At 33.8% G+C, this 11008-nt stretch overlaps 1 protein-coding gene across 1 annotated transcript; it reads left to right on the top strand.

Annotated features, from left to right (window-relative positions):
- Positions 1–1850: 1850 nt before the first annotated feature.
- On the top strand, positions 1851–8827 carry LOC141697476 (uncharacterized). Its single transcript, XM_074501882.1, has 9 exons — positions 1851–2118; positions 2556–2840; positions 2926–3090; positions 3252–3313; positions 3470–3522; positions 4031–4122; positions 4210–4281; positions 4373–4480; positions 8067–8827. Exons 2-9 carry the CDS (start codon positions 2583–2585, stop codon positions 8505–8507), a joined length of 1251 nt encoding a protein of 416 aa, XP_074357983.1. The 5' UTR covers positions 1851–2118; positions 2556–2582; the 3' UTR covers positions 8508–8827.
- The last annotated feature ends 2181 nt before the right edge of the window (positions 8828–11008 follow it).

Consider the following 11008-nt stretch of genomic DNA (forward strand, 5'->3'; position numbering starts at 1 on the left):
CCTTATATTCTTCAATTGAATTAGGCTTAGGAGATTTGGTGAGCAGGTCCTAGATTTTGAGTAGACTTTGGAGTCCGAGAATGCAAAAAATTGATTTCTTATCCTATAAGATTTCTTGGAGACCAATCTCCAAGGAATTATACCCCCATTTGGACTCTATTTGTCAGCTGATTTTACCCATATTTATTACTTATAAAATTAATTAATATTTATGATTTTGGGCTTCTTAAACGGGTTTCTTACGACCCAAACTAGACATAATTAATTCCACATTAATTTTGTAATCAATAATTATTCTCTATCATGATCGGAAGTCATTCTCGTTTCCATCATGCATTTTTTTATCTTTTTTAAATTGAGTTAATTGTAAGTTAGCAGTGAACTCATAAATAATATATACCAGTACATAAAGTTTATTTGAATAAAATTCAAAATTTTTAGTTAACTCAATATTCAACAAGTTAATTTTTAGTTTTTTCTTTGTAAAATACTAACGATATTCTACAAATTAAGTTTAGTTGTTTCATTTTAAACGTACACTGACTACCATGTTTATATTAATTTATTAAATACAAATTATACAACACAAACAATACTATATATTTTTTGTTTAATGAGCTATATTAGAAGCGTTGTGTAATTTGGTAATGGTTTGTATGAAAATAATATACATTGATAAATAATCGACTTGTATTTGATATACGTTAGACATTGTACAACATTTACAAATAAGAAAACAACTGAGAACAATATAATTACATGTTATATAAAAAATTCTAGAAAATAACTCGTGTCTTACGATAAAAAAATGATTATTCAAAGTAAAACACATATTTAGAATAATGATAATTTCCTGTAAAAAATATTTTAATTAATGTAATTCATTTTTACATCACTTTTTCTATTTCTCGCCTTTTAAAAGTTACCAAATATGAGTAGAGGAGGCAACCATTTCAAATAATATTTATCTCATTCGTCATCAACAAATTTGAACATCGAACAAGATTTGGTATGATTACAATAATAAAAGGGTTTGATCCTATTAAGTACAATTATAACGGTTTTTTAATATAAATATACGAGGGTTATTTTTGTAATTACATAATTTATTAAAACAATTACATATTTGTCACTAAAATTACCGCACACTAAAATCACCGCACACATTAAATATCCAAAGTAGGGGGTAATTGAGCCGAGTCGAAACAGCTCGGCTCGTACTCAATTAAATTTCAAGCTAAAAACTCAGCTCGTAAATAATTTGATTGCCTCGAGTTTGGTTCGAAAATTTGAAAAGATTTTACCAAATATTGACCAAAACACGAAATATGATCAATTCGGTTCGAGTTTAATTCGATTAATTATAAAAATATAAATAAAATATTACTTATTTATAATAAGAAAATTAAAAATTAATAAAAACTCGATAAAACTCGTGAATTTTAAGAGCCGAGTAATATGAAGGTCGAACTCAGCTCGGTAAATAATTCAAATATCTCGAGCTTCGCTCAATTATTACCGAGACAAATTCAAATATTTCATGAATCAAAACCGAGTAGCTCACGAACAGTTTAACTAATCACACCCTTGTCTACTTAGAATCATTTTTCTAGTAGTGAAACTTTACTAATAATTGATAATATTGTTTTGTGTATATTTACATTTAAAATATTTTGATTGGATCAAAATATATACTTTCATTTTTTTGGGAAAAAATCAAAATATATACTTAAACACAAATTAAAACACGTTTATTTAAAAAATAAGGTAAAATCGAACAGCACCTTTTGTACTGAGGTTGACATCACTCCTACTGAATAAAGAACGCACCCATAGCATATCTTTTTGTCTGAAAATATTGTTACTTTCAAGTTACACACGAGAGAGAGAGTGAACTGATCTGCAGTGTCATGGGCTCTTTCAAGTCTTGAACACTCTTTGGCATTTCAAAATTTACATTTTTTTATCTAAAAAAAACAAACACAAAACCCATGAACTCAATAATGAACCCCACCAACAATTTTCACATTTTTTGATGTAATTTTATATTTTTATCACTTCAGATTTACTATTTTCTCAAGATCAAACAGCCCCTTTTGCTTTCAGATTCATTACTGGGTTAGTCTCTACTCTATTTTGATTTTCTATTATAATTAGTGTACTAATGTGTAGATTTGTGTTATTAATGTACTTGAGATCTCAATGTAAACTCATTGATTTGTTTGTTTATCTCTTATGTTTCTTCTTGCAATCCTACTAACACTTTAGCTAAATCTTGGGTTGTAAAGATTGCATTTTTGAGTACATTAGAAGATCTAATCTGCTTTCTGTGCTTAACTCAACATAAGTGTTAATTTATAGGAATGAGCTTGAAATTAGAATTTAAGTGATGTGTAGTTTTCTGATTTAATTATTCATGTGTAATGACTTGTCATTCTTATTTATTTTGATGGTTGTTAATTTGTTATAATGAGGTCCAAGATTTCACAGTTTCTTGGATAGTCGGTTTGATTGTAATGTGTTGTATACTTTGTTGATGGGTTTGCTTGTTGCAGGTGGAAGTGTCATTGAGTTTGGAGAGTATGGCAGATACTGATATCTGCATACCGTCATTAGAGAATGGATCGAAATCTGAGAATGGAGGACACGGACAGCTTCCTATTAAGTGGGAGGAAGACATGTCTCTAGAGGGAGTTATTGGAACTATTAAAAATACTTCTGACATTGAAGAATCGGTTGAAAATTTTGAAGCATTACTTCAGCTGAATGGAGACTCCATAGGTCAAGGAGCTGACACATCAATGTTGTCTGATCAAAGTAATGGGCTTGCAGCATCTAAGGTAGCAAATGCAGCTTGTAATCTAATTCTTGTAATGTATTTTATATTATTATACCTAATGTGTCCATGCAATTTTATACCAATAGGAAACCAAAATTAAAGAAATGAATCAGTCAAAGGGTTCTAAATTTCGTAATGATATTGCCACTTTTAAGAATGGGAAGCATTTGGGCCCCAAAAAAGCTTCGGGTATGCAAGTGAAGAGTATCAAAGAGGGAAATATGCCAAGATCAACTTCTTCCCAAGTTAAGGTGTGTATGTCTGAATTTATAACCGACGTCCAGGAAATTTCAACAGGGTTGAATAGTTTTTCCTATTCTAAATGTATCCATTGTTTATTTTTTTATTACTAGTTACCAACCTCGTTTTACTTACCATTAATTTGTGATACTGTTTGTTTTATCCATTCCAGCAATCAAAAAATTGCAATGGACAGTCAGCTGTAGAAGATGTGGCAGAATCACAAGGCCTGCCGTATGATCCTAACACTTGTGGAATTACTTAGTTTTTTGCTCGGCAGAGTTTTATATTGATTTGCAATTGCTCGCTATTGTGTTTTCTTTTCTTAGTGAGGGAATGCATTTCTCTTTTAGATTTCCAGATTTTTATGTAATTCTTTTTTAACTGCAGGGAGAAGATGAAACCAAGCAAAGGGAAAAAAGTCGAGCCTAATGCTACTGAAGGTAACACTGGTTTTTTTACCCTTCAGGTTTTTTTCCCCCACCCCAAATCCCGTATTATTTATCCTAATAATTGTCATGCTGTACTGGAACATCATCTCTACTAGTTTTAGGTCATCAAATTCTTTCTCTTTACCCTTCTTGATATATTGTCTGTTTCATTAAAAAAAGATTAGATGAACAAATAGTAGTTTTATGGCAAGAACATGTGAAAAATGAAATGGGGAATTATTGAAATCATGTTAACGGAATAAGAAAAGCATTCAACCAACTTTCTGGAAATTGAGGGTGTACAAACTAGTAATTTGCACAATTAGATGTGTTAAAGGATAATTAATAATCACGAAAGAATCTGGCAAAAAAAAATCACGAAAGAAAATGGGGAATGTTGATTATCTAATATTCTCCGGTAACTCAAAGGAGGTGTGTGCATTTAACCAGATTCAGAGTTAATTCACTTGGTTTATTGATCTATTATCAAATTATCGTTAAGTATTTGTTGGAAGCTCAGGTATAGAAGATGGTAAACCCCAAAGATCAGGTACGCTGCCTTCATATGGCTTCAGTTTCAAGTGCAATGAAAGAGCTGAGAAGAGAAGAGAGGTTAATTTTCTTATTTTGCATGATTGCATCATCCGGTGGTTTGTTCGACTTAAATTGAAAATATTCTTTTGACTTTCTTGTGTGTAGTATTTTTCGAAACTTGAGGAAAAGGTCCATGCTAAGGAAATGGAGAAGAGTGACCTCCAAGCTAAAACCAAGGTACTACTAGTTCAATGCTGGGACTCAATTTAAGATTTATTAGACTACACTATGCATGTGTATTTATGCTATTATGCACATATTTAAACAGGAACAACAAGAAGCTGAGATTAAAATGTTGAGAAAGAGTTTGAAATTTAAAGCTACACCCATGCCAAGCTTCTATCAGGAACCTCCTCCTAAACCAGAGTTGAAGAAGGTAGTTTTAGTCCAAATTATTACTTATAATCTCTGTTATAGAAATCGGCCGATTTTTCAAAAATCGCCGATAAATCGCTCAAAAATCGGTCAAAAATATTGATCCGATTTGACCGATTCCTGATAAATCGCCGATAAATCATCCGATTTTTTAAAAATCGTCCGATAAATCGTAAATCAGTACCTCAACTGAATAATTCCGATTTCCGAAATCTATAACACTGCTTATAATGATAAATATCTTTAATAATCTGTTAGGAATTTTTTTATTGTATCTGTAAAGACATAGATGAGACATAAAACTTTGAGCTACCTACTAATTGTTGACTTATTAACGATATTGTGAGGTCACCTTAAAAAGTTTTATAAACTAACCGAAGAAATCCAGACCAGACATACAAGGATTATGTCCCATTTAGAAGTAGGGTCCACTTAAGGTATGATATATGTTTACTTTACCTCTACTCTTGGAATGAGAGTAGAGAGCCTATTTCTTTGAAGACCCTCATATTTTCAGAACATAGTTTAGAGTTTATTACTCCCTCCGTCCCTCCCAATTGTTATCGTTTCTAAAAGAGTGTTCGGCACGCATTTTAAGATGAATATAAAGTATAGTTGTATAACTTTTTTTAAAAATTTTCTTTTTCTGAATAAAAGTATAAACAATAACTATACTTTATATATATCTTAAAATGCGTGCCAGACACTCACTCAGAAACGATAACAATTGGCCGGGACTGAGGGAGTAATATTTTAGTAAATTTTTGAGCCCCTGAAAGAAGGCATCAAATGACGAAATGTAACATAAATGGTAGTATAAAATCATATTGTTTTAATTGTGTCTTTGTATATTTATTGTGTCCCATTCATCTAGATGGCGCTTGTAACAAGTTGTGCGTCGTAATACAGGAGTCAAGACCAGCAAGCTTGAGGGAGTGTGTTAAGGGATCAGAATATTGATGGGTTGAATTTAGAACTTGGCTTATAAAAGACCCTAGGATTTAACATCTTTCAGTTTATTGTGTCAGAAATCATATCTAAATATATATATATATTTAAACTGTAGATAAGGTGAAAGTTGTGCTAAAAACACGTTTTGAAAAAAATACCAAATATTTGGATGTCTAGTCAGTAGTAGCTGGAGCGCATACAGAATTTATTGAATGTAATTTTACTCTTAAAGAATGTCATTGGGGTATAGGAAGTTATCAGAAAGATTGAGAAAACGCCAATACATAAATTACTGTGGTAAATGAGGTACGCCATAACACGGCTCCCAAAGCATGAGCACTTCTATGCTGAGGTAACATCCAAGTGTGTGTATTATAATTCATAGTCATTGTCATGTCCTATGCATTACGCTAAGATCATCATAATCTCCTTTGCCATCTGATCCGCTCACTTATGTCAATAAAAACTTGAAATGTTCATTCTTTAAGAGAGTAGTATTAACCACCTCGAGTGACGTTGCTGAAGCTTACCATGACACCTGCTACAGTTAATATGCCTTTAAAGTCCTTTCTAGAACAATAAAAGTAGCTTTAGATGTCTGTTTGTGTCACGGATGCAGAACAGACAATAGAGTGCTGATGTCTTTGCTTGTATCCTTGAACCAGAAGATTGATAGACAAACTTTCTCGTTAAGTGAAAGGCAAAGTATATTTAACAGATACAGTACTTCTGGAAAAATCACACGAATCAGACAATGATTCTATGAGGGAGGCAATATTATAATCTGTACATCATCAAGAACATTAAAATGATGCAAGGGTCCCTTGGGCTACCTTAAATTTTAGTTCTTGGAAATGGTTAACTACAGAAATTTTATTACTTACACACTTACGCATTCACAGAGTTTGAACCCTTAATCTTTTGCCACTATTTTTAATTTTACTAGCTTGTTTATATATCATATATTACAAAAAAAAGATACTGATTAAGTAGTAATCTTGTGTTCAGGTGTGTTAACGCTTATTTGTCTTTTTTATATGAATTCTTGTTAGCATTAATCTATATCCCCACCACCCCACCCCTTTTCTTTACACGCACATTAGTTATATATACAAGTTTATGGTTCTTTTTTCCAGACATTTATGATTAGGCATTGTTAATTTATTACAGTGTTCTGTTATTTTAACACATTTTTTTATTTAATTTATATGCAGTCATTATTTTGTTTTTGTCTCTTATAGTTCTCAGTTTTGATGTGTCTATATAATTTGTTCTCTGATTAGCGTTCACCTCTAGATAAGCCAATTAAATTACAGTAAACGACAATTTTTTATTTACTGACCATCGATTTTAACTCTTGAACCTAAATCCTATTGAGCATCGGTTTTGGATCCTGGGCCTAAATTCTAGCTCCGCACTGATTGCCGGCCCGACATTTTGAACATTTTAGATGAGGGGTTGTCCACTATTTTGGGCAGTTGAGGTCTGTCGTTTCATGGGGATCCTGCAATAAATTATTCCAAGTTCCCAAATTTTGTTCCATACCACTGTTTATCAGGCCAACAAAGAGAACTTGACCTTAGACATAGATTGCCTGGTCTTGGAGGTACTTTAGAGGAAAAATGACTATCCAATGAAAGTTAGCTGTCATGCCTTTTTCCACACCAGTTGTTGAGACAGGATAGGTTAGAACCCTTCGAGTAGGATGCTGTGACTATCTGCAAGAACTAGGATCTAAAGAGTCTATTACACACGGACCAAAATTTATCATAGACGATGAAAAACTAACTACGAATGCAGGTAAGCATAGGCAGTCGTTCTTGTGGTGTTTGTTGTTGACCATTCCCCACAAATGCACTCTAATATTTTGAAAATACCAGTGCATGCATTTGATAAATGTTAGGTTGGTGGCTGCATCAGAGTGTGGATCTTCCAGTAGGATGGAGTTTTGGACGACTACAAAACAATAAACACTAAAGTTATTGAAATTTTATATTACTGCCTATATTTTTGCCTAGTTAATTTAATCTTCTTTATTTGTGAAAATTTCATCTTGTTGCTTACTTTTGGCAGTTAGACTTCTAAGTTTATATTATATGTAAGCTATTAGCCCGAAGTTACAGGGAAACGAGTAACTTTTGGTTGATGTTTGGGTTGGATTTTACGCGGGTTCGTTGAAGTTTGGCTTAATTTTACACAGGTTTATTTAATTATGACAACACTGCTATTGCCTAACTCTAAAAAAATGAGTATCAAGCCTTAATATTAGTTCAAAGCCATTTAATCCCATCAAACTTAAAACATTTGTCAAAGTAAAATGTAGGTCAGAAGTGTGTTCACACATAGAGTAAAGCAAAAAAGAAGAAAGAGAAGCAACTAATGGGTGAAAGGCTGATAATCTATTTAGATGATTAGATAGGTCTAAGGTCCTAATTTGTTAACGTATGTGATTGTTAGCGGTTACATGAAGAGATTTACATGATGATTTACATGATTCTTTTCTTTATAGTTTCATAATGACTGCTAAAAAAGCAATAACACCTAAAAAAAAAAGTTTTAGGATGTACCACGAATTGGGGGGGGGGCTTTTGGTTCAGTATATTGATGTGCTTATGTTTTCTGTGAATGTGATATAGAAACCAACAACGAGAGCGAAATCTCCCAAGTTTGCTCGCAAGGACTTGCTCAGTGGAGATTCTGAAGAAAAAAGTGGGCGCAATATCCGTTCAAGCCGGTTAAGTGTCGATGAAAAGTTGATCCAGAACAATTCTGCTAAAGGACCTTCTACCATTCAATTGAAGAAGCCTATCCGAAAGTCCCTTCCTAAGCTGCCTTCGCAGAAAACTAACATGATAAGTGAAAAAATTGCAGCTGCATCCCAAAAGATTATCTCAGTGGGCGAAACAGAGAAACTGGCGTCTGAAGAAACTACAGCATCTAATAATGGTAATGCAAGTGCACTTCACATTGATGCGGGACCAGATGCTAACCCAAGCTTAATTCAGCCCGTCATGGGCTACACACCTGAAGATAAAGACAATATATTGGTTCTGGATTCTGTTGCACCAGAGTCCTAAAGTGTGTGGGGAACAGTGTGCTCATAAAGATGGGACACCATTCTCGTCAAAGAATTAAACAGAAATCGATGAAGACATGAATCATAGTCAGACTGGGGAATTAAAGGTATGGTATTTAACAGTGATATGTTGTGTCTTGTTCATAATCAGCAGCAAGATTTGACTGCTTTGTGCATTTTACTGTGAACAATCCTGGTTTGATGACCGGTATTCTAGAGTCCTGATTACATTACATTACCTCTTTTGCCGCTATAATTCATGTTAAACCTGTTGGGTGCTTGACATTGGAAAAGTGAAAAAGTTTTGTTTTTTATTGTTCACCTGTTTTGGTTATAAAGATGTGAATGATTTCACACACACATATATTAGCTGTGCTTAAAACTACTGCAGTCTGAAGAATCAAGAATGCTGCACTTTAAACAACTGCAGTCTGAATAACCAAGAATGTAATGTTTGTTTCTTTTAAAACAAGCCCCCTGCTTGTTTATTTAGTAATATTTGCTCAAGATGATGAAAAGTGAAAAATTCAGTTCATGTAATGTAAGATTACATAATATTCATCAAGGGATCCTAGCTTGTTGCTTTAGGCCTCCGTGTTCCGCTATTTTTGGTAAAATCGTCCGATTGGTTATACAGAATGAAATATTGCAGAAATTTGGAGGCACTTGCATTGAAATTCAGTCTGATCTCCCTAGGAATGTCAATATCTCCATAAAAATGTAAATCGGCAGTACATATTTTTGATATGTTTTAGCGTGGAGGTATCAAATTGGATCCCAAATTGATTACTAAATGGTTGATATTATCTTAATCCAGGTAGTGTAAACAACAGTCATGGATTCAATGAATTGAATTTCAGATTAACGAAGATGAAGATACATTGTTTTACAGTAAAGAGAAAGTGAAGTAGTATTGTTCAATGAAAAATGTATCCAGTAGTCTTTGACGCATGTTCATGTAAAGCTGTCATTGGAACGAAGAAGACTAGCCTTATATCCTATAATGTGTAACTAACTTCTGTAACTAATTCACTACTAACATGGCACTAGAATGACAGCTCACACACAACTCATACTTCATCCAAAACATTCCAATAGCCCCCTCAAGAAGGGGGAGGTGAAGACACCAAACCCAACTTGGACAGCATAGTATTAAACTGAGTATTAAACTAAGGAGATGGTGCAACATTAGTGAATATATCAGCAAGTTGAGAACGTGTGGGAAAATAAGTGAGTTGAATCAAACTCTCTAACATCTTATCACGAGTAAAGTGACAATCAAGCTCTATATGCAAGCTCTATATGCTTGATCCTTTCGTGGAAAACAGGATTTTTAGCAATGTATAACGCGGACTGATTATCACAATGCAAGGTCACAGGCTTAAGATTGGAAACGCCAAGTTCAACTAGCAAACGAAGAACCCAATTAATTTCACTAGCAGCAGAGGTCATGACCCTATATTCTGCCTCAGCAGAAGACTTAGAAACAGTATGCTGCTTCTTAGATTTCCAAGTAATAGGAGAAGACCCAAACAACAAAATACAACCAGTGGCAGACCTACGAGAATCAATACATGAGGCCCAATCAGCATTTGAGAATGCTTGCAAGGTTAAACGATCCGAAGCCTGTAGAAGAATCCATTGATAAACAGAATGAGCCAAATAACGAAGAGTGTGGCATAAAGCATCCATATGTGATGTGCGAGGAGAATGCATATATTGACAGAGGGCTTGTACAATATACTATAGATCGGGTTTGGTATTAGTGAGGTTATTGAGTTTACCAACGAGAGATCGATACAACTCTGGATCAGGTTTGAAATCACCATCAGACTGAGATAATTTTTTATGAACAGGTAGTGGTGTATAGGCCTTGGGAGTAAGATCAAAACCTGAATCTTGCAACAATTCTTTGGAAAATTTATGCTGACACAATATAATCCCATAAGAGGTATAGCTAACTTCAAGACCAAGGAAAAAAAGAAGCTTCCCAAGATCCTTAATACCAAACTGAGAATGAAGATGTGCCTTATGAGAAATCTACTCCATCACCGGTAAGAATAACATCGTCTACATAGACAACAACAATACACACCTTATGAGCATGGCGTTTAATGAATAAACTATAATTGTTTTTTTACTGAACAAATCCTTGCTTAATCAACTCCTCGACCAACTTAGCATGCCACTCTCTCGAGGCTTGTTTTAACCCGGAAAGATATTTCCTAAATAAACAAACCAAATTCATAGGATTGGAAATACACTCTGGCACACGCATATAAACCTCTTCCTTGAGTGAATCATGTAAAAACGCATTACTGACATCAAGTTAATAGAGAGGCCAATGTCGTGATGCAGCCAAGGATAACAGAATCCTGACAGTACCCATTTTGATGATAGGGGAGAAAGTCTCCTCATAATCTATACCAAATCTTTGATTGTACCTTTTTGCAACAAGACGGGCTTTGCAATGTTCTAAGCTCCCGTATGATTTGAGTTTCA

Source organism: Apium graveolens, chromosome 11 (assembly GCF_009905375.1).
Source record: "Apium graveolens cultivar Ventura chromosome 11, ASM990537v1, whole genome shotgun sequence".
Taxonomy (NCBI): Eukaryota; Viridiplantae; Streptophyta; class Magnoliopsida; order Apiales; family Apiaceae; genus Apium; species Apium graveolens.

Bases quoted from the DNA above. Each gene is read 5' to 3' on its own strand.
- LOC141697476 (XM_074501882.1), top strand. From the start codon at position 2,583: ATGGCAGATACTGATATCTGCATACCGTCATTAGAGAATGGATCGAAA. The intron at 2,841-2,925 runs GTAGCAAATGCA...TTATACCAATAG, and splicing joins ATGGGCTTGCAGCATCTAAG to GAAACCAAAATTAAAGAAAT. The intron at 4,123-4,209 runs GTTAATTTTCTT...TCTTGTGTGTAG, and splicing joins GAGCTGAGAAGAGAAGAGAG to TATTTTTCGAAACTTGAGGA.